Below are 24,206 nucleotides of genomic sequence, written 5' to 3'. Positions count from 1 at the left end.
TGTACAAATTTCTCAATACCTACACACACAGTCAGCAAGTTATGAGCTAGCATAGACTCCCCTAGCCTTGCTGCTCCCCTCTTTTAACCTCTGCACCATTCTGACATACAAATCAAACATCAGATAAAACACTGAGCATCTATGAAAGCAGGCTTTCATAAGGAAAACAGAAGAAAGTCAAAACAGAGGTGCAAGGTGCTCAGCCAGACATCTTCCTATGGACTGACATGCAGGTAATGCCCTCAGAACCAGCAGGATGGAAAATACCGACTCTCCAACAGCAAACACGGAACACTCGTGTCACTTTTCACCTGCCACTCTTCCTCTCAGCAGGGATGTGCGAATTCCCTCAGCTGAACTTATCCCAGTTTATAGTTATTGGGGAAATTTTCTTTTTCAGTAGAATTATATAGAAGGTGGTTGACTTACCTGAAAAAACCTGCATGGAAGTACATGAAATGAATGCTAGAAGGGAAATGCTGGTTAGCTACTTAATAAAACTGGTAAGTTGTACCTTTTTATAAGCTACTACATTGCACAAATGAGACGACAGTTTTGCTGTCATAGCTGACCAGTGTTAATGACAGCAATTATAATGCTCGTGGAGAAGGAAGTCTGCAGAAATTGTATTTCGTGTATAGTGCTCAGCTGCCTGTCAGCCGAAAGGAAGGTCACCTAATTGAACGTAACACAGCCTGTCCTCTTCCTGGTGCCCATCAGCGGTTAATTATCGCGTGCGGATGCATGGCTGTATGTCACATGCTCTTGTGTTACAGGGCTGTCACGCTACCGACCGCAGCACTGCTGGCTCTGGGAGCTGCGTGTCCCGGTGCTGGCTGCATCACTGATCCCTTGCTGCTTTCAGCTTTACACAAATACAATCTTCGTTGCAAGAGTGGGATTAAAATGAGGCCAAGTATCCTACCAGAATCCGACAGGCAGCTCCATCCTTGCTAGCTCCAGGGCCTAACAATTTATATACCTGGCACGAAAGGTGGGACAGCATGGCAGAGAGGCAGGCCTAATGCTGCTGACTGGCTGGCTGCAAAAGGGAGGCACTTCCCAGCAGGGGGCCCTTTACGTCTTCTGGTCTGCTTCAGGTGATTCAGTATTGGGCAGCACACAAAAATGTGACATTTTGTGGTGACAGGAAGGCAGTTAATAGTCCAGTTTATTAGACCGTGTATGCTGTAGTCAGCGTGTTTAATCAGCTTTGTTCCCTACTAACAAGAATAAAAGCTGGCGAGTAAACTGAGGCATTTTGTTGGAAAGGGTAGTAGAGACTTTACAGCATTTTGTTGCCGGAAGGCGAGAAAATGTCCAGCTGCCTTGAACTGGAGTAGAAAGCACAGCATTTACACATTTATCCACCTGTATCTGGAGAACAGGGAGTTAGCCAGCTGTTTTCACCAGCTTACACAAAGGACTCAAAAGCATGGATGGAAAAAGAAAGGATAATTAATGGTTTGCCCATCTACAGAAACCACATTCTCCTCACGATAGCCACAGTCAGAAATGTTGGCTCCAGAAGGACAGCACAGAATTAAGCTGATTTCAACCTCACTGAACGTGCTGCAACATAACGAGATGCGGTTTTCCCCTCTTACCTTAGCTGAATCAGTGCAGCACTGTTCAGAAATAGATTTACTTTCTTCTGTCACTATTTACACTATTTAAGAGGAGGCTCTGGTATTCTTTATCAATATTTCCACTCACCTGAAATGAAGGTGGATGTTCTGTCTTCCACCAGCAGACATCTTGACTTCTGCATTCAGTACGCGTGGCCTTGTGGATGCCCAGGAGAGCAGGCTGTCATCCTTCATCCTGAGTGTGTGCTCACCGCATCTCCCTTTGGAAAAGTTTACCCGTCCTGCTGTGGGTACGTTTTTATAAACATGCATCTCTTGCAGGCAGGTTATCAGTTAAAAATGGTGGCTTACAGATTTGTTTTTCCTAGGCCAGCACTAAGACACCTTGTGGAACAAGAGCCTCCAACATGTGAGCTCCGTGCCTTCTGCAGCAGCAAGGGGAGCGTGGATCCAATACTTTGCTCTGCTTGGTCCCACACTTCTGGAGGTGTGGATCCACTGCTGGGGCATCTCTGGAGCTCTCCTTTCTGTCATAAGGTAGCTGATCAAAAGGTATGTTACTGAGTTACACCCTCTAAGGCATAGGAGCACTCTAACTTGGCTGCTGTTGGCCTCCAGGTACATCTCCTCGCTCTGGCCCCCATAGGAAGCCACAAGCAGAAAAGCAGGTGCCCGCTGGGAGTCATTCTGGGGTGCTCTGCTCCAAAAGGCTGAGCTGAATGTCACTTCTCAGAAGAGTTTGCATTTCTGAAAGCACAGAAATCTATCCACGAGCTGGTATCTACTAAAACACCAGACGGTTCGGGGCAGCGTGCCCAGAAATGTTGGTATTTGTGCTGAAAATGTAAGTATTCGTACATCCCACTACCTGCTTTTGTCTTTGTTTAGTTACGGCATGCATTTGTTTTGTCAGGCTGAAGCAAAAATACCATGTTGGCTTTTCCATTTTACTTGGGGATCTAAATGATATTTTGTAAGGCACGTATCTGCCTTGCACTTATGAAGACGAGCTCTTCCTGGGAGCTGCTCCTGTGTTCACGGTGGCAGCCTCCACGTAGCTGCTTCTAGACTTACTTGGAAACTGCAGTGACAGACAACAAAGAAATAAGGATGATTTTTTCGGTGCCCATATCTATGTTTCTGGGTAGGCAGCTGTAATTGCTCTCAGAGTCTTGCTTATAAAAGTCGTATTTGAAGCGCTTTGTGCAAGGCACGATTACCATTTGCAATGCCTGTGAAGGAGGGACGTGGAATATCCCCAGTGAGCAGGGAAAAACCAAAAGCACCACGTGGCAGTATTAACACCACCGAAAGCTTACACAGGAGTCACGGTGTTATGGCTTGAGGTCAAAGGAATTTATTTCTTCCTGTCGTACAATGGGCTGCACATTGGCAGATAATGTAGAATCTTTTAGCTGTGTTTATCAAACTTTTTGCTTTCCCTCTGAGTTAATAGACCCTGGGTTGCCCTAAGGTGGGCGAGAACAAGCTGGCTGAGGTATAAACCTTCCTCGGGAAGAAGGAGCTGATTCCCCTAATTAAAGGTATTGTGTAGCTTCAGTGTCAAGACATTGAGTCAATAATTGCAGTTTCTTCTTACTGGCCTGGCCAGGAAAAAGTGCCTTGCTGCTGAGCAGTGCTGTTTTTCGTAATGCTTTGTACTTTGCTTGCTGGACCTAATTGTGACCTTGTGATCCAAGAAACACTTGTCGTCTGTACAGGGCTGGCTGGGAGCACAAACTTCTCTTCCACAGAAATGGCAGCATTTTGAAAGGCTTTGTTCCTAACTGGGACTTTCGCATGAAGAAATTATGTCAGAAACACTAGCGTGTTTCTTTCTCATTGTCCCAGCGTATGTTCCATATAAAATATGTAAAAGGAAAGAAAAATTATTGTAATTAACAACGTTGCAATTAAGCCTGCTTAATTCTGAAACAAGCGTGACCTACAAAAAACAAGGAAAAGCATTGAGATTTCCCTGAAAAATGTTGAAATCATGCATTTGCCTGATGAAGGGATTGATTTTGAGAAAGGACGTTTTTTGATGGAAAGTGGGTTCCTGAAATGTATTTCAATTAATGTCATTTGTATTACTCACTTCTCACTGCTGAACTGAACATCCTGGATTTTAACATATGGCAGCGTGCTGTGTATTCTAGTTCTTGCATTTAAAGTGACTGCAGCAGCGCTAAATGTGTTTGCTAGAGCAGACCCTTAGCAGAACCCAGATGTAGTTCATCTACTAAATGACTGTTCCAGAGGAGGTGACATTTCTCGTGCCACTTGTCTGTGGTACCTCCTGGCTGATCTTGCCAGCTCCCAGACAAGTTTATGAGTGTAACTGAATTCTAGATCTCGTGATCATAGATCTGACTGTGATGGCTTTTGTTGTTATCAGTGCTTCACATAAGCTTAAAACCAGGACTGTTAGAGGCCCATGAGCTTCCCTCAGATTTATCTCCTGTGGCTTGCATGGCCAAACACACAGGAGGCAGAGTGGCGCCTTCCCTCTATGGCTGGAGTAAAGCCCCAAACCCTTCCTCTTTCTCTTGGAGATTTGACAGTTTTAAGCTTCATTCGCAAGTGGAGCCTGGGTCAGCCACTCTTTGCATCACACCCTGATGCACGCAGGTTCATGGGGCTTTCCAGGATGATGTGGTTGTCAGCTCTTTTTTTTTTTTTTTTTTAATGTCAGCTTGTAAATAGAGTTGTTACACAACTGGATGAGGGCTTGTTTATATTCTGGCAGCTGCCCATGCACCTCCTCCCTCCAACCTATTGTTACTGCCATGTTGCGTGCTACAGATGCTCCAGTCTTGCAGAACTGAGACTGAGCACATGTGGCATGGCTGGATTGAGTTCCTGGTGCTTGGCTGCTTTCACAGCTTAATTAAACTTCAACAATTTAATTTTGGGGTTCTGTAATTTAATAGTGTTTGAATTAAGACTCTTCATCCTTGAAGATGACTTCTCCCCCCGCCCCCAAGTTCTTACTGTTTATCAGCTGGCTGATGTGGTTCCTAGCTAACTAGGCTTTTTCCCCCTTGTGCTCACCTTTTGACTTGAGATAAAGTGTGTGCCAAATAGATACCAAGACAGAAGCTTTGCAAGCCTTCTAATATCAATTGCAAGAGAACAAATATAGAGTGAAATTCTGTTCTTGATCTCTGTAAATCTTGAGGTACTCCAGAGAAGAGAGTTTTGAGATTGCTCTAGATTTAGAATATTTTACTCGGGTAGAGAATCCAGTTTGTGATGGGAATTGTAAAGTATTTGAGTGTTGTGCTGGCTTAACACCAATGTGTAGCTAAGCACCACCACACTGCTCTCTCACTCTCCTTCTTCAAAAGGACAGGGGAAGAAAAGATGATGGAAAATAAAAGATCACAGGTTGAGATAAGGACAGCTTCCAATTACACCAATTACATCACAGGCAAAACAGACTCAGTATAAGGGTGATTAATATAATTTATTTTCTATTGATAACAGACTAGAGCAGTGAGAACTAAAAACAAACTAAAACCACCTTCCCCCCCCCCCCATCCACCCTACTCTATGTCCTCCCCCCAAAGCAATGCAGGGGAACGAAGAATGGGGGCTGCGGTCAGTCCCTGACGCTTCGTCTTCTCCACTCCCTCACGGTCACTCTCTGCTCCTGCTCCACGTGGGGTCCCTCCCAAGGGATGCTGTCCTTTCCGAACTCTTATCATGGGGTAGCTCCTGGACTCCTTGCAGAGGCCACCCCAGCAGCCCACACACTACCAAAGCCTTGCCATGTAAACCCAGTGCAGGGCTTAGCCCCGGTCTCTGAAAGCCTTCACCTTTCTCAGGCCTCTGGTTAATATTGCCAGGCATCAATCTCCAAGTAGCCTCAATTCCTACTAGCATCTGCCCTCTTCTCCTTGACTTGCTGTGAGGCAGGCTGTTATGCTGTGATCATGTTACTGGCCTGGCAAAAATTGCAAGCGTAAGACTGTCGATAAGCATCTGGAAAGACCAGCTCATGGCTAGCCCTGGGGACAGCAAAAGCCAACTGGCTGGTGAGCTACCAGAAATCTTTCTGCTTTCTGCAGAAGCCCAATCTAAATTTCAAGTAATAAATAAATAATTGTGTCAGAGCAAACATGTAAGCTCTTTTTGTGATAACTAAGTTCAAATACAGATAGCTCCCAGGTAACATCTAATGTTTAGTCCTCTCAGAGGAAGACTTTTGCAGTACTTACTAGAAGGATGTCAAGGCTTACTGGCATTTCGGTGACCAGTTCAAGAGTAGAAACTACTAAGAAAAACAAACACAAAAAAAGTGGTGTGAACAACATTCAGACTCATTTCTGCACGTGGATATGTTTCTGGCTTGGAGCCAACTGGGGAAGAAAAGAAATTCCTATACATAGAATCCCAGAAGGTATAACAGGAGTTGCAGCAGACTGTTGGATGCTGAAGGATGTCAAGAATGAGCTTTGTGATTAGGAATTCCAGCTAATTTAAGCAGAGCCTGCTCACAGGTAGTAGACTCCACAAAGTTCTAAACAAGGAATAAATTGGTGATTCTCAGCTGCTTGTGACAGTGAGTATAAACATACGCATTTATCAAAAGAGGGAAGGACACTTGAGCACTCATTCAAGGGCAATGGCAACCCGACAGTAATAGGCTTTACTGTCAAGTGATGTGGAAGTATTTTTTCACTGTCACTACTCCCATATTTGAAAGCACATTGCCAACGTAGCTGATTTTGATCAAATATGAGTGTATTAGCATTATGCTTGGTATACTTAAACTTATAATCTTTTTTGATCTTGTTTATCTTTTTTGTTTATCCAAAACTAAGAGTACTTTGCCAATAAAATACCACTTTATTTTTGTCTATAAGCACTCAATAATGTTGTGTTCTTTTTTCATACAGAATATATCTATCCATGTTTTTCCATGTAGAAGAATATAGCAAAAACGTTTGGTCAATCTGCCTACAGCAATAGCCACTGCTCTATGACAGTTATTTGGCATTATCTGCAGCTCCCTTTGTATCAAGATGGGCCTGCTCAGCAGAACAAACACAATGTACTTAACAATGACATTTTATGTTTCTGAGTTAGTAATATCTTAACTACTCTTAAATCATGAGCTTTTTTTTGAACACTTTATATACTACAAATAAAAGGGACAGTTGAGTACAATCAAACAGGAAGATATACCACCGAAGACTCATATAAGAAGTTATATGGAAGCTACATGGAAGAGGAGCTGAAAACCTGTGAAGCTTACCAGTAGGAAAAACTTGCCATGCCCTCAAAAGCACAGCGTATTTACCATTAATAACTATTAAGGGTTTTAACTGAAAGATGTAATCAGTCACACAAGTAACAATAACAAGGTAAAATTCTCCTTCAGCTTAGTGTATTGAACAGATAGAGCTGGTGCAGTGGAACTATCCTCTCATTTTTCTCTATCTTCAGGGCATTTTCAACATTAATTTTCCTATATGCCTTATTTCACATAATTGTTTCAACAACACTTTTTTTTTTTTGTACATGATTTTTATGTTTATAGCTTACAAGCTGTCTGACAAAAAAACTTTAATTTCAGAGTACAGAATGGGTTTATCTCTGGTTGTAATCTGAAGGAAATTTTACCAAGGAGGGTTTCTGTTTTTCTTATGGAGCAAAAGGTAAACAAAGCCAACTACAAGCTGGGAAGATGGACTTAGATTTATCTGGGGACAGACGGATACTGTCCTTCCCATGAACCCACATCTTTGCTCTCCAACTGCTCATTGTGCTACTTCCTCCATTTTATTGTACTTCTGCACTGAAGATGAAGAGAATGTTAGTGCTGTTGCAAGAGACTGAGAGGTGACATTAAGCAAAAGAGCTAAAGCCTTTGCACACTGAAATACAGTACATCTAAAAGATACTGGAAGACATTGGTACTACACTGGAATTAAGATTTAATTTTAGACTTAAACTATGGTATATTACATGTATCCTTGCCCAGATTATTGTATTTACCCTGAGAGTATGAAACATTATTTTTTTTTGGAAATTTACAAGTACCAATTTAAAATTAGGGATGCGTTAAAGAATAAAGAAATCTGACAGTGGGAAACACATTTCTTAAAGCAACAGTTTTAGTTAATTGAACCATTAGCTTTCTTGCTTTTTCTTGAGCTAGCAGGTACTGGTTTGCTGCAAAATTAGTCTGTAAATAAACACCTACAACTAGCGGTCATTTTGAGAAGAGAAGTTTTCTTCTCAGATAGCTTGTAAGCCATAAACAGAAAAATCATTTACATATAGAAAAGTGTTGATGCTTACCTTGTGCAGAAGAGAAAATTAATTTCTTCCCTTTTGAATTGCATCGTCAGGCCTCTGTGAGCTATGGAAAGTTATGAATATTTGGAGATGTCAACTCTTCATGAGGTACACAAAATACACAGAGAAATTATCAACCTGAAATTCACTGCCTGAATGTACAGTAATAAGTTTTCGGATAATTGCCACATTGTACTTTAAATCACTGCCAGCCATTTCTGACTCCTATTTTAACAAGATTTGTCTGGAAATAAACCAAAAATGAGTAACACCGTGATAGGTTATGCAGTTTTTGAGTTCGAACTCTTAAGTGCCCACTCATTTACATTCTACCTTATGATTTTGAACGTGGTCCTTTTCATTGGAGTCATAAACCAATGACTAATTCACACCATCAACACGATGGCCACTGCAAACTGGCAATAAGAAAAATAAGAAAAATGCATTGTGCAATGTGCTCATTCATTCTACAAATGGAGTTTTTAATATGCAGCACCAAATGTTCTCTGGTATATCTTACACAAGTCTTAGGCATGGGAGGCTTCATAACAGTATGCCTCCAGTTTTTTCTAGAAACAGAACAATTTATGCTAAGGCTTATGCATAAAAAAATGCAGAGCATTTTAAAACTTTAAAAAGCTTTTACAATGGGTAATGACCTCATAAGACAGCATATAAAGAAAGTAGAATACATATATTTAATCAAATAAAAATAGCAACTATATTTAGCTATTCAACTTAGTGCCTTAATGAAGGAGAACACTTAATGATGAGTCACAAATCCCATGAATGTTACTGACCACAGGTACAGTAAACAGGATGGTCTTGGTGAGTTAATAGGAAGCCTAATGTTTTGCTCATAATTTGAAACCCTCATAATTAAAGATGAAAAGAACGAAAGAACAGTCGGTTAGCATCTTAACCCTTCACCTGTATGCAAATTGACTTTTTAACCATACATTTCCTAGTACTCAGACTGGAATGGCTTTTAAGGTCTACATAGAAAGGCTTTTCATTCCGTGAAGAGAGTACAATCTAACTTAAAAAATGACAAATATACAAAAACATGCAGATTACTTGTTTTAATAACATACAGTTTTTAGTGCAGATCTTCAGCCATCTGATCTGACCTCTACCCAGCCTCTTGAGGAGAAAGAGCTATACTCTGCCTATCAGGTTACGTGTCCATTTCATTACTGTAAGTTCCTCAGCAATTTGGGCTGCAAGCAGTCATTTCCATGTTTGTAACTGTTAGACATACCATAGTTTATTTATGCCAAAGATATACCTGAGCACTGGACTAGATCTCAGAAATCTGGATTTTGTTCTTGCCTCTGCAGGTCACCTAGACCGATAATTTGCAAAGCTACCTCTCTATTCGTCAGTTTTTTCATCTATAAAGCGGGGATAATGATATTCACTCATTTTTAAAAAACGTTTGAAGATATATGTGATTAATTATTAAGCAGCATGGATTCTCCCCTGTGAATAGCACACAGCTGCTAATAAACTGACTCATCCACTTTCATATTATCATCTTTATTTAAACATTCACTATTCTTTCTGCAACACAGCAAAACATTCATTTTGTCAAACAGCAATTGTAAAGAAGCTTTTGTCCAGTGGAAGAGTAATTAGAATAGTAGAGAAATTCCATCAGCTTTGAGCTCGAGGGACTATCTGTTATTTTAAGTTCAAGTAATTGAAGTAGCAAGAATAGTTTCCAATTCAAGCCTGCCCTCCCCTGGTGTTAATGAAACACTGCTAATAAATTTTAGATCAATGTTGTCTTAATGTAACAAAGAAGGGGAACTAAACTGAGAGAGAAGCTGATACAATGTATTAATTGAGACCTTTAGTCAGCTTCTCTTCTTTCTTTTTTTATAGTAGCTAAATAATTTGTAAATATCTTTTTGAAGTCCCCTCTAGGCTCACTGGCTGATTCCTGTCCTTCACATTTTCGAAAGTCCGCCAACACAACATTCATACCAGAGTTGTCAGAACTAATATTCACATGGGAAGTAACATTCTGCACATGGCTTTAAAGGGATTATTAGAAAAACTACAGAAAAATATTTTGCTACGATACAGTTAACAATTCTAATATACTGAGCTATACGTATCAGTCAAGTACTAGCATCCCAGGAGACCAGTATCAGTCTAGTCTAGTACCCTGTCACTAAAAGCAGTCCTTCCTCACAATGTCTGAAAAGAAAGAAAAACTTTTAGTACTGTGTTTATTTCAGAGAGAACTTTCCATCACAGATCTCACAGGCAATTAACTCATTGCTTGACTCAGGAGGACTGTATTTAAAGCACAAAGGTAATTGGAGAAAAACAAACAAAAACTATCTCAGTTATACTTACAGCGATTCATCTACTATGACTTCAACCCCAAGGTGACATTTGTGTCTGGAATACAAAACCTGTGCCACTGTGCGTTGGAAGATGAGGTGCCTCTGGTTCATTTATCTTGTCATCTTCACACTTCATTACACTTAACAGCATTTAATCTCTTGTGGCTGCTACCTAAACCCAAAATGGAGTAGTACAATGCAGTTTCTTTAGATGTACACTTAATGTACACTTGAAAAAAAGAATGAAAGTATTATAGAAATGTAATTTTATTTGGGCCTTTCAAATGTTTGAAAATCAGGGTCAGATTGTGTCAGGTATGTCTAACAGACTTTATAATGCAGAACATAAGGAACTCTCAAGAGTTCCTTGAATATCCTCTGCATATGATAAAATTCTTGCTGAAATGTCTGTCATTCAAAATAAAAACTTTAGGAGTTCATATAACATTTTATAGGAAACAGTGAAAGGCGACAGTGAAAGACACTTACAGATACATGACTTAGGCTGTCAATACAGACAGAAGATGCTGGACAATAGTTTAAAATCAGTAAAATCTAAAAACATCCATCTGGGTTAAATATGGCATATAATCATGCTAAAATAGACTTTTTTTTTTTTTTTTTAAGTATTAAAGTCAAAAGGGACAGCTCTTTAAGAGATTAAGTTTTAATGGTGAAAACCTCATTAACCATGAGGTGCTCTTCACTTAATCCTGACAGCAATAATATGACTTGAAAAGGAAGAAAAGAACTTTCCAGGATCACCTTTGGGTATGTATGAGAGGCCTTAATTACTCCTTTACTGGTTCTAATCTTCCCTGTGCTGAAGATCTCAATTTGGAGTGAAATCTGAACTATCAAAACATGAAAAATACAGTCAGACATAAATGCTGATACTTTTGTTAATACTGGTTCAAATTCAAGTTCTGAAACTTGATGTTCCTTCTGGAACATCACCATTCCAGAAGGAAGCTCATGCAGTGGATTCCAATGAAGCTTGGCAAGAAGAGATGTGAACTGCTCTTCACATCACAATTAGGCCATGCTGAATATGGAATGTGCCAAAAAGTTTTTCCCTAAGTTTCTGAAGTGAATTTACCCAGAGTGAACAATCAAGGCAGATAAACTGAATGCAGATATTAATTTCCTAATTTGTTCAACATTTAGATATGCTGGGAGAGAATTAGTACATACTTGACACATTTTCTTTGTTGACTGGGTAATCTTATTCAAACTCTAGAAACACACAGGTTTTTACCATACCTATTATGCTCTGAATTCTTCTGCAATTGCATCCTCTCATTGCATTACATGAGTTGTTAGAAACTATTATAATGACAACACTAAAACCTAGAATATCTTTGAACTAAGAATTAAAGCTATGCTTATAAAATTCAAATTTATTTATGTTTATATTTTCATTTTAACAAACATTGTTCTTGTTTTGTATCAAAGGAAAAAGGATACATACAGGTATAAACAGTAACTGGAAAATACTGTTTTTTTTTTTAACAATGACTCAAATTAGAAAAACAAAACAAACTCACATTCTGGCAGAAAATCCACACAGAACTGTTCCAAATCCATCTGGAATGTTTCAACTCCAAGGTGCTTCTTTTTGCTTTACTATTTGTTTTCTCTTTGCTTATAAAAGGGAGATAATTGTTGTTATATACATTTCTTTGTAGAATCTAAACGAAAAAGCACCACTCTAAATCAGTGAAGTTAATGCTGTGCATTGATTGGTTATGATTTTCAAATATTTCATTGTCAGAAAAAGTTATTTCAGCAGCATATTTGCTCTTTTGTAGGTGGTTGTTAAGGACATACAATTACGACAACTCTCTGAAGAAAGGAAGTTATACATGAATTTTAATTAAAATTTTGTTTTTCAAATGCTCAAATTCCACATTCTGTACCAAAGAGAAATATTTCATTTTCATATGCAATGCTGTCAACTGATAGCAAAGACTTACATTCTCAGTTGTTTTGGTGTTACCTAACATTAATACAATGTACTCAGATACTAAGATCAGAATTGGTATAAAAACAAGTATAATAAGAGCAAAGACTGTTTTGGAAATCCAAATATAACCACTGTTTTCCTCATCATGTTTCATAGCAAAAACCTGCCTAAACCAAGCATCTTTTAAATCCTGTAAAATCTTTAGGGGCATGTGCTGTTACAATAACATATTCTTCAGCATCAAAAATCTAGTTGTAATTTGTGGACAAGTGAAAATTATACATTCCAGTATCTTTAGACGAAAACCTTTCTGAAATTGAGATCTTTACTGCTCAGATGCTTTAAAAAAAAAAAAAAAAAAAGAAAAAGAAAAAAGCTTTATTAAAAAACCAAGAATGAGTGAACATAGATATTAGTTTTGGCCTCAGAAAATCCTTTCATCCATCAGACTTCTGCATATCACTGTAAGTATGCAAACACTCAGATGATTGTTTTCATCCCTGGCCAAGTACTACAATCATAAAAACATCCATACAACTCCTACATTTTTAGGATAACTCCTTATAGTAAAAAGTAGCAGTATCTTTAATGTAACCACTGATTTTCATTATTAAATGAAGATAGGGAGAATGGGAAGGTCAGGTTCAAATGAAAGTACTGTGGAGCACATAATATTCAATTTTTAAGCACAACAGTACTTTTTCTCAAGGAACTCTGAAAACATTTGATGAGGTTTTGTTGAATGCTGTCTCACCTCAGACTGCTGTTTCTCCGTCACTGGCCTCAGGAGCTGTAATGAAAAATAACGTAATTATTGCTTTGCACCCAACTCCATCTTTTTTTTTTTTTAACAAATCAATAGTACATTAATTATATTAAATATATTTAAAAAATACACTTTCCCTTTTGTTTCTACCACTGTAGATTCACTTAAAGTGATCACCCTTTACTAATTTTCTAGATACGCGTCTGACAATATGTATATATTTTTTAGAAATATCCAATAATACACAGTGGCTAGAGTACAGCCAATGAGTATCACACAGAAATTCATATGAAAGAGACTGTAATCTGGACAGAAAAATGTTGTGTGTCATTGCTCTGCATTCCAAGTATGTTTTGAAAACATGCTAAATGCAAAAACCCAAATACATTAAACCCCAAGTAATCTTGCTCTTACAACAATCAAGAGAAAAAGAGACATTTTAGAGTTCTGACATTTTCCAAATGGCATAATCAAACAGCCTTAGGGTGTTTTTTCATTTGTTTGTTTTTGTGTGTGTGTGTGTTTTTATTTTTATCTTTATTTTGACTGTAGTGCTTTCCATTCCTATTTGTTTCTGTGAAATGTGATCTCCACAAACTGACAAGCAGCATTTCCAAGAGCAGTGGTACTGCAGAGTAGCTGGGATTTATTAAACTAAATGAATGGGAATACTAAAATGGAATGGAAAAAAAAGACTATCATTACTAGGGCACTATAGAAAGTTTAATCATAATAATTAAGTAAAACATAAAGCCTAGGAATTATATACTACCCTTTTTCACTGACATCACAAAGATTCACCCCGGACTGGAAATCTGTTAAATGTGTCTTATGTTCTTGTATTGTTTGTTTATAATGATTTACAGTATAAAATATCTACCATAGTATCTTCAAAATATAAGTTACTCCTAAACAGAGCCAAACTTTAACTTTGTTTTCCAGCAGATTAATTTAATCCAGTTTCTTCACAGTAAATGGAAGAGGAAATCTCAAAAGGAAGAGTGGTAATTGCATAATGGAGGTACACAGGGATTTCCCTTGTAGAGCTTACAGTAATTTGTCTCAAGACCTTAACAGGTTACTTCATTTTGTCTCATTCTCCAGCCTGCTGTATTGCATACACTATTGCATGGGTTTGTGCTGTATTGAGATAAAACTTCAGAGGTCTGGAATTCTCTGACCTGAAATGTACCCCTTGTACCAGGCAACAAAAATGGCTAAAGCCATCAGAGTGCCATTATTTCCCTGAACCAGAGACTGAAGCTTAAATGATTCAGACTTGTCCACAAGAATCTCTGTTGTCTCTCTCACCTATTAAAAATGGAAGCATGTGGCCAGTTTACAGTGGTACTTCTTTGCTATGAAAACACAGCACGTACAGAATTACTGCTAATCAAATTAAAACAAACAAACAAAAAAAACCAGTACGGATTCGCGTTCTTGTGCCAGTTAAAAACCCTGCAACTTTATTTCAGATTTTACAGTTGTTGCTGGTCACATGAACTACATGACAAAAGAAATTCAAAGGGTTTTTCTGTAATGAAAAGCTTTCAATACAGATAGTATTACTACTTTTGTCACTCAACAATTATGGCTGTTGTTTCTCTGATTTCCTGGGCACACCATTTCAAGTGCTTTTGTCTTGATTATCAGACAAAAGAAAATAAATAATTCAAGTAAAACCAATACCCTTCACAGAAGCATTACCACAACCCCAACAACAACCCAAACTCCCTCAGCCTGTCCTCAGAGGAGAGGTGTTCCAGCCCTCTGATCATCTTTGTATGAGGATGTTAGATATGTTAAAAGTAATTGTTGGATATGTTGGACATCTTAGAAGTAATTCGTTGACAGGGCTGCATGTAGAATTACTTAAAATGAATCCCTTCTGTTCATTCTCTTGGAAGCCCAAAAATCTATCATTACATGCTGTAATCATCAATGTAATATCATTACATTACTGAGCAGGCATAGGTGAATGGAAATGACACCAAAAGGAGAAATTGTGTGTTATTCTGTGTGAATAACTTAATATGCTGAGTCCTGTGTGCAGTTTTGCAAAACTGCGTGCAGTTTTGGGCACCACAATGTAAGAAGGACATAAAACTATTAGAGAGCTTCCAAAGAAGGGCTACAAACATGGTGAGGGGTCTAGAGGGTGAGACGTATGAGCAACAGCTGACGTCACTGGGTTTGTTCAGCCCAGAGAAAAAGAGATTGAGGGGAGGCCTCACGGCGGCCTGCAGCTTCAGGGATAAGCTATTTGGCTGATAAAGAAGCCACTCATGAACTGAGCTTTACCTACTACATCATTAGATACATCAGCCACATGACTAGAATTACTGGTGTCACCCATCACGTGTTTAATGCATATGAAAGCACAGCACACATGCATGGGTTTTCATGAGGACAGGCTGTTTGTGCATTCTACACCATGACGGATAGCATGTTTGTCACCACATCACCACAATACTCCCATATAACCCACATCTTGACTTTGAGTAGACATTTGGAAAAGCAAACTGTGGATCACTCATGCAGCTTGCTACCTGTCCATACCTGGGAAACAAGGAGCGAGCTACAAATTCGTATCTTCATTGTCTCTGAAGGGCAGAATATGCATCCATGCACTAGAAGAAAAAATGTGGAAAAGCTATTTGTGTAAATGACATTTGTTATAGCCCTGGAATTTTTCTTTGCATATAAAAGCACTGTCCTTTAGTTGTTCCTAATGTGACAAGTAGGCTACAGAGCTAGAAGTTATTGCCTAGGTAAACTAATACTGTAAACCATGATTATAAACAAAACTGAATGGACTCCTGGTCTACCACAAGCAGCAATTTCTTTGGTGAATTTTTTTTCCCCCCAAGTTTCTATATGCAATTAAATCCCCTCCAAACTACGGCAGGAGTTTGACCCAGTTAGCAGACGATACAGACTGCCAGTGTTAATACTGCTGCCACTTCAGTGATATTAGGAACACGCAGGCCTGGATGTGGCATTACAGCAACATGCAGCAGACTACCTGGGCAGGAATGAAAACAGTACGGCCGTGACAAAACTTGCTGGCACCGACATCAGGCGGTAAGATGTCCCATAAGCGGTGGTGTCACACTGACAGCAGCTTGGGGGTTAAGGCACTGCAAAGAAGTCTCGCTGAGACCAGATGCACTCATTTAGAAGTTCAAAAAGTGCCTTAATGCTTGCCCAGGCTCTGAGTGCGCAGGGACAACAAGCCATAAGCTGTGTATTGGCGTTTTTTAAGAATTAGGTCTGAAACCGCAACACTTCCCCCCGATTACTCTCGCCCAACTTGCCGCTCCCAGCACCCACGTCTCACGGGATCACGCCGTCGGTTACCACAGCCGGGAGGAGCAGCTCCCGCTTCTCTCCGAGCCGCTCGTCTCGGCACTCCGCCTTCACCTTTCCCTTACCAGAAGCCCCTTCCCAGCCTCCACAGGAGCGGCGCGCGAGGCCTGAGCACAAACCTGAGAGCTGCGGGAATTAATTAATTAAATAAATAAATAAATAAATAAATAAACAAACGACCTACAGCTTTCCTCACCCCCTTGTCGACCAGATGAACCCCCCAGGGCAGGCCGGGGCGGGCTGAGCCTCCCCCTTCCCGGCCTCCCCGTCGGAGACCCGCCCCGTCGGCGCCGAGTGACGATCGCGGCCCGGCTCCTCCTCCTCCTCCCTCTTCCCCCCGCCGCCGGCATGCCGAAGCTGAGCAAGGAGGCCAAGCAGCGGCTGCAGCAGCTCTTCAAGGGCGGCCAGTTCGCCATCCGCTGGGGCTTCATCCCCGTCGTGCTCTACCTAGGTCAGTGGCGGCGGGGGCGACGGCCTCCCGCGGGCCTCCGCCGCCCGGCGACCGAGCGGGGCCTCCCTTGGGCGGCCCCCGCCTCGGGGCTCGGGGGGTGCGGGCAGGGGGCTCGGGGCCCCCCTGGCTGAGGCAGGGTGTGCGGCCGGGCGGAGGTGGCGGCCTCCCCGGGCCGCTTGGCTCAGCCCCCGAGCGGCGGCCGGGCTTCGGGGTGCGTTTGCGCAGGGCCCGGCAGCCGGCCCCGCGGTGGTGCCGCTGGGTCGGGGCGGTGTGCCGCCGATGGGGGTGGCTGAAGGGCAGGGCCTGCTTAAAAGTGTGTGTGTGCGATGGGCCTGGCGCCTCTGTTCGCTGCTCTCATGCCAAAGGGTCCCGGGGAAGCCACCAGGCACGGCTCGCGTGGCGGCCTCCTGCCCGAAATCTGTCGGGCCTTCTGGGAGAGGCAGCCGAAACTGGCAGACATCTTCACCTTGAGCGCTAACACGGCAGCGAGCTGGGGCTCTAAGTGCTTGCAGACAGAGCCGAATGGTTCTTTTAATTGAGGGGAATTAATATTACATATAAACATATATAAAATATAAACCCAACTTAAAGGGCTGAGGCACTTAATACGTAATCACTTACACACGTGCATTAGTGGCTAGAAGTGAAAGGGGTCACTTCGAACGCGACGGGTAAAACCATATGACAGCATCAGATTGAAGTTTAATTACATTTTCATTCTTAGTTTATCGATTATTTCAGAATTGGTTATTTTGGGGTGGGATTTCAGCAGTGCTTCGCGACCTACTTTTGTTCCTGCTGAGGTTTTCTGTTGGTTTCACTTTTACGCCAGTATCTGAGAAAATCACTCTTTGCTCTGAGGAACGCATATAACTCGAAGCACTTTATTTAAAGCCACCTTACTGTGTTTGCAGCTGTACCAATACCATAGAGTGGAAGCTATGGAAGGGACCTTAAAGATCACCTAGTTCCAACCCCTGCCATGGGCAGGGCTGTCGGGGTGCTTGGTATATTTCTGTTACGTAACCCTAAGAAACAAAATTGTAGAAGTTTAATTTCTTACCTCCAAGCGATAAGTACGCTGTTCCACATCTATGTTGTCTTCTTCCAAGTTTGCCTGCTGTAATTAATAAAAGGATATAAAGTGTAAGCAGGTGCCACCCTTGTCTGCCAAAGACATTTTTAGGTGGCAGCCACTCAAATTCTGTCGAATTGGAAGAACCTCTTTTGTATAGCAGTTACACAGGCAAGGGGCTACACAGTGCTTGGTGCCACTGATTCAAGGTAAACTTTGGTATTGACCCATGTATATGAAACGCGTGCTAAACTAAACATAGGCAATGAAATTTTCAGCTATTTGTTTTAATTTTCTCTGGAAGACCTAGGTCAGGATGGGATGTTCAGAGTAGGTACAAGGGATTCTGATATGTGCAATTCCAGGTCATTGGTCAGGTTACTTTTTTGTTGTTTGTTTGTTTTTTAATGTTTGTTTTGAAGCGTCTGCCCCTCTTAGGTGAATTAGACCAGTACGGTTTTGTTGAATTGGCTTGCTTATTTAAAAGTACTAGGGGAAAAAAAAAAACAAACAAAAAGAAAAAAACAGAAACATTAGCTAAATCTGTTTCACACACATAGTTTGACTGCTAATATGATTTCATGAATTTTAAATCACTTCTGCTGCAAAGTATGGCAGTGAAAGAAAATAGGTCAGAATGTTTAATAGCCTCAACTCAGACAAGGTTATCTTCAAAGGGCTGACCCAGTGTCCATGAAGTTAATCTAAGTTTTTCCATTAACCTTCATGGCCTGCGTTTCAGGAAAGTTGTCATTGATTTTATAGTCTGTAAATATGTTTTTTCCATATAACGTCAATTTCTATACAGTAAACATAGTAAGCATGTTGTTGAACAACGCGTGTCTTTCCTGATCCTGTTTCAGGACTTAATTTACAGTCCAGGAGTTAAAGCTATTTAGTAAACTGAACCTTGAATTGCTTCTCTAGTGTACACTTGCTTTAGTGAATCAGTATTTGAGTCATTAGCTGGGGATGAACTCTCTGTAAATAACCACGCCCTTCCCCCAAAATGGTTTTAAGTTTAATTGGTTTAAGATTTAGCATTCTCTAATCCTCATTTAAATGAACTGTTATTGCAATATTGCTGTAAGTTCAGGTGCTGTCACAGGACATCGCCTCAAGCCCTTATACCAGTTACAGGTGTCACTGTTGATGCTGTCTGACCAGGTTGCTTTCATAACAACACTTAAAATCTGCATATGTGGGTTGTTACGGTCATGTTACCACCCAGCCACTCACTCACTCACCCCAGGTGGGGTGCGGGAGAGAATCAGAAAGGTAAAAGTGTGAGAATTCATGGGTTAAGGTAGAAGCAAACCAAGGAATCCATTTGCTGCTTCCCATTGGCAGGCAGGCATTCAGCTGCTCCCAGGAAAGCAGGGCCCATCACACGTAATGGTTTCTTGGGAAGACAAACGCCATCACTCTGAACATCCCCCCCCTTCCTCCTCCTTTCCCCCAGCTGTTATTGCTGAGCCATATGGTGTGGGATGTCCCTCTGGCCAGCCTGGGCCAGCTGTCCTGGCTGTGTCCCATCGCAGCTCCTGCTGCACGCCCAGCCTGCTCGCTGGCAGGGCCCTGTGAGAAGTTAAACAGTCCTTGGCTCTGCGCGAGCACTGCTCTGCAGCAACTAAAACATTGGTGTTATCACCGCTAGTTTCATCAGAAATCCAAAACACAGCATCATACAAGCCTCTGAAAAAAAAAACCACCTCCATCCCAGCCAAAGCCATGACAGGGTATATATGTATGCATGCACATGTGCCTTGATATTTGGGGTAAATCATTTCCACCATCTCACATAGCTAGCTGACCCTGAATTTTAAGTCAGATAGAGATGCAGGTAATAATAATAAAGAAAATACACACAAGCATATTTATTTTGACTGTTTTGTAATCCTGATAATGTTTAGTTTCTGTTGAGGTGAGTCTGTGTCTTCATGAATCACAGCTCCCTGTTCTTTTTATTGGAATTTAGTGGGCTGGAATGATTTGATGCTATTTTAGCTGTGTAAAAGTCTGCACGTACATATGTACGTTTATCTAATGTGTGTTTCACTTCAGGTTTTAAGAGGGGTGCGGATCCGGGAATGCCCGAGCCGACAATCTGGAGGTATGTGTCAGGTCCAAATGTACATGCAAAACCAGTGTAGATGGTCACGGTTTTAATTGTCATCTCTGTCTGTTCATGCTGGACAGTAAGAGCTGTGAACGTTGCTTTCATCCATAGTTTTTAATTATTTTGGGTGATAACAGAGCTGGTCACAGTTCTTATTTCCTTAAAAATCCAAACTAGAAAAGACAGCAAACCAAATTCTTACGAGGGCCTTTGTATTTTGCTCTTAATCTTATGCAGATTTTAATACATGGGACTTCCTGTACTTTTTGAGTGGGAGCTGCCCTTCTTAGCTGTTCTAAGGGTGGTTTATGCAAGTTTCTTTCTGCACCTAGGAATAACTACTTAGCTTTCTAACATGAGTTTAAAATAAAACCCAGTCTCCTTCCCCCTTTGCAAGTAGGGTGGTAAAACTGTGTAAAAGCTGCATTAAATGAAGGGATATATCCTTTAATATTAATCACTGTAATGAATCAAAGTTCATATGCTCTTGTTGCCTGGTTGTTGTGGGGCTATTTGTTACTGCTGCAACATCCTGGCATTAATAACGCTTGAATTCTTGTGATATTTGAATTTTATTGGAGGGTTTCCATAGCTCAGACTTCTAAAGTTGAAGTTATGAAGGAAGCATGACTCTTACTGTTCTTGAAATGGCTTTGTTTACTGTACGGAACCAGAGATACTGCTAAAACAAATAATTGATTGGAGTGTATTGTTTGCAAGGTCATATATTAACTGTAGAAATCCCATTTTTAGGGATGTTACAGTTTCAGTAAAATACCCTGTTGTCTTAAGAACTAAGTTGCTGAAGTAATTTTTTTTTTTTTTTTCTGGCAGTATTTCTGTTTAGTTTCACTAGCATCTTGAGACTTTTTTTTGGTTTATTGCATATGTCTGCACAACATAAAGTTAGTATTTAGTACAACAGGATACACAGATACTAGAAACGTGTGTTTGGTTTTACTCCAAAGCTTACAGATGCTCATTTTTCTGGGCACATGTTCATGCTCCGTAGGCTTAAATTTGATTTTAAAGGTAGCTTTATTTCAGTGTTTTTTAGGGGTAGCATTTATTCTGTACTTTTATAGGGCTGTTTCTTCTGGCTTGTGTTTTTGAAAAATCCACTTAAAAACAAGCACATACTGCAAATCTGACCTTCATTTCCCCCTTTCAGTCTGCTATGGGGATGAAAGATGTGGCTGTCCTGCTCTAGAACCAGACGATGGACAGAGAAAGGGTCTGAAGATGTGTATGTTCCAGAGGATGAGGCGGACACTTACACCAGCTGGCTCAGTCAGCTTGCTAATGACATAGGTTGTACATACAACAAAATGGAGTTTATATGGACCTAACTTATTTGCATCACAGTGTAATTAAATAAACACATTTGAATGCATATGCGTTGTTTTCAAGTCTTTATATAGTATTTTTTTATTATATATAGTATTTTTTTATTATAGGAATGATAACCGGATTTTTTTTCTAAATTTGTTGACGTTCAACCCCCACAGGTCGTCATAACAAGGTTAAATTTCGGGTAACTATTCCTCTTCGCAATAACAAGAAAACTGAGTTGATGTTCTAAACATTTTGATATTTTTCAAAGATTTCTGCCTGAATGTTGGTAAGCCTCTGCAGCTGGTTGCTCTGTGCAGGTCTGTTTTTTGTTTTCTTTTTCTTTTGGACTTGTTCAACTCTGGATATCTTAAGGATTGAGAGATGTGTATGTTTTTTCCCAGCATAGTCAAATAGCTTTTTTTTAAAAAAAAAAAAAAAAAAGGAAAAAACAAAACAAAAAAAAACCCTAGATGCACACTTTTCTTCTGATTTTACCTTGAAATACTATTTAAATTTTCCATAATTTGGGGGTGGGGTTGGGAGTACGTGACAAAATTGCTGTGTATGTGTGTATGCTTGTGTACAGTAGAAACTATTGACATACAGCTGAAGGAAGAAGACTATTATATTACAGTATATGTTTTTATTTTGTTCCAAAGTCTTGTTCTTTGGAATGTGGTTGTTTTGTCTTCATTTGGCATTCTTCATTTCAATAATGAAACTAGAGCACAGCAATGGCAACTGCTTGGTTTTTGTTAAAATAGAAGCTGAATTGGGTAGATTACTCTCTTTCCCCTCTAGAAGTATACAGGCTAGTTTGTATTTGTGCAGTGATACTTTAAAAAACAAACAAAAAATTTCTTTGCTCGCTGTTAACATTGCAATAAAGGTATTCCAGATTGATTTTTTTTTTTAACCCTGTAGATTTTCAGGCAGTTTTTACATTTAATTAAATAATTCAGGAATAGGAGATTTCTCATTTTCTCCTCTGCTATCAGAATTCATAGTGAAATGTTGCTGTGCAAAGTATGTTCAGAGCATCAAAGGTAGCAGTGCAAAGTAACTTGGATTTCTCAAAATCAACCTTTGCATTTCATGATACCCAAAATGCAACTGTGGACCAAAACACCTGCAAAAGTGTATTTCATATACTCTTGTGTGTCAGATTTGGGGATGTGGTTTGTGGGTCTTAACCACCGCATGGTTGCTCTGGCAGCTTTCCAGGAATAATAGTATTTGGCAAGAAGTGCCAAATGGGGAAGTGTTCTTGTCTCTTTCGCTAAAAGTATATAAATAAGCATGGATATTTCAAGAACAGGCCGGATTCTGTGACCTCAGTATCATCAAAATTTCCCTTATAAGTAATTAGTTCATTTTTTTTTTTTTAAGACTTGGAATTATTGGGTAAGTATTGCTTAGGCAACTGTTATTCTGAGAATTTCGCTTTAAGCACATTGGATAACAAATTTTAGTGATTCACTGCTATAGATAAATGACTGCAATTTTTCTTTAAAAAAAAAATCAAATGTGGTTCAGGAAAGTCATTAACATACAACCTTTGGCCTTTGAATTTCAGGAATAAATTGTCCTTCGTAGTATGTTCAAGTCAAGTTAAATTGAATGCTGATATATAGTACAAATTTGTTCGATTAATGCAGTCAGTGTTTCTCTCTCTAAATAAAAAGTAATTGGAACTCCTTAAAAACTCATTTTTATCTTGAAAAGAATTGAATAGCCATTAACCATAGGTCTTGGTAACTAATTATAAAGTAACAAAAACAGGATCAGAGAAGTTTTTCTCTCAAAGCCTTAAAAATGAAGGGAGTCTTTGGTAGCAATACGTTGAATTTATTTGATAGTTACTGTCATTTTCACAAAATTCAGACGTGCTTGTAGGAACAGATCCTTGTTCTTTGAAGTTGTATTTTGAACAGATTACTATAAAGAATCTTAATTCTCTTAAAATAACGTCAGCAAATACACCAGTTTTGTCAAGGGTGTTTGTGTGTTGCTAGGAGGAAGAGGGTAGGCCTCTGGATTAAAGTGGAAGGACTCAAATACATTTCCTGTTTGTCAGACTCCCCAAAAGTTTTTGTTTTACCGTGGGATGGGAGACACTTAGAAACAAACAGGGGCTTTCCCACTCAGCAGATTTCTGTCACGTGAATTAGTGGCTTCTGTAGCCCAGTATGGATTCTTTTCAGAAATGGGATTTGTGATGCGGTCCTTTGAGACCATGCATGAACTCTGAATGAAGTCAGAGCATGTAGTTTTCTGAAAATCAGACTGTGACTTCCACAGCTTAACTAAAGTTTATGCTTTCCCCATGCTCTGAGAAGTGTGAAATAAAATCATTCGTGCTTTCCTGTGTGCCGTGCAGAACGTACCTGCTCTGAGGTATCTTTATCAGCTCTTACCTGGACGTAGGAGTGGCACAGCCGCATGCCTCATGCCTGTGAAGTAGATGTGGAGCATGCCTGTGGTTGCCGTAGTCTTAGTGTAGTGCCCCACGTGGGAAGCTGTTGCTGGGGTGTGTTGTGCAAATAATTGTGCAAGAGGCTGAGGGGAACGTTTCCACCCGGACTGGTGTTAGGAAGATCAGAGGTTGCCATGGACTGTAGTTCGCTATGCTGCTTACCAAATCTTTGGGATTTTTTTTTGCCAAATCTCAAGGATTTTAGTGTGAGAAGAATGGCCTGTTGTCCATCTCAAGTGACCTGCAGTACCATGTCCACGGTCCTTTGACATGAGGAAGTCAACATTTCTGCTTGTCAGAAGGTCCTGGTCCGCCTCCTTCTGCAAGAGCGGCACCAGCCAATGGCCTGATGGGTGTCTGAGGAGAATATCTGTGAAGGAGGAATTGTCCTTAA

General features: G+C 40.2%; 1 protein-coding gene, 1 long non-coding RNA gene and 1 other non-coding gene across 4 annotated transcripts; 2 read left to right on the top strand and 1 right to left on the bottom strand.

Annotated features, from left to right (window-relative positions):
* The first annotated feature begins 399 nt into the window (after nt 1–399).
* Nucleotides 400–2,427, top strand: LOC106030127 (uncharacterized). 2 transcript variants are annotated; one of them, XR_010829179.1, is made up of 4 exons: nt 400–503; nt 1,751–1,879; nt 1,958–2,126; nt 2,208–2,427. It is a non-coding gene; the product is annotated as an uncharacterized lncRNA (long non-coding RNA). The 2 variants fall into 2 exon arrangements; XR_007165669.2 differs by lacking the exon at nt 400–503 and having other exon boundaries at nt 1,130–1,879.
* A 10,213-nt stretch (nt 2,428–12,640) lies between these two features.
* On the bottom strand, nt 12,641–12,728 carry LOC125183531 (small nucleolar RNA SNORD93). The gene has a single exon (XR_007165705.1). It is a non-coding gene; the product is annotated as a small nucleolar RNA SNORD93 (small nucleolar RNA).
* A 3,903-nt stretch (nt 12,729–16,631) lies between these two features.
* TOMM7 (translocase of outer mitochondrial membrane 7) lies at nt 16,632–21,394 on the top strand. Its single transcript, XM_048070284.2, has 3 exons — nt 16,632–16,807; nt 19,947–19,995; nt 21,173–21,394. The coding sequence occupies exons 1-3, from the start codon at nt 16,705–16,707 to the stop codon at nt 21,186–21,188; spliced, it is 168 nt and encodes a 55-aa protein (XP_047926241.1). The 5' UTR covers nt 16,632–16,704; the 3' UTR covers nt 21,189–21,394.
* The last annotated feature ends 2,812 nt before the right edge of the window (nt 21,395–24,206 follow it).

Source organism: Anser cygnoides, chromosome 2 (assembly GCF_040182565.1).
Source record: "Anser cygnoides isolate HZ-2024a breed goose chromosome 2, Taihu_goose_T2T_genome, whole genome shotgun sequence".
In the NCBI taxonomy this organism is placed as follows: Eukaryota; Metazoa; Chordata; class Aves; order Anseriformes; family Anatidae; genus Anser; species Anser cygnoides.
This window is presented reverse-complemented; position numbering and strand designations above follow the sequence as displayed.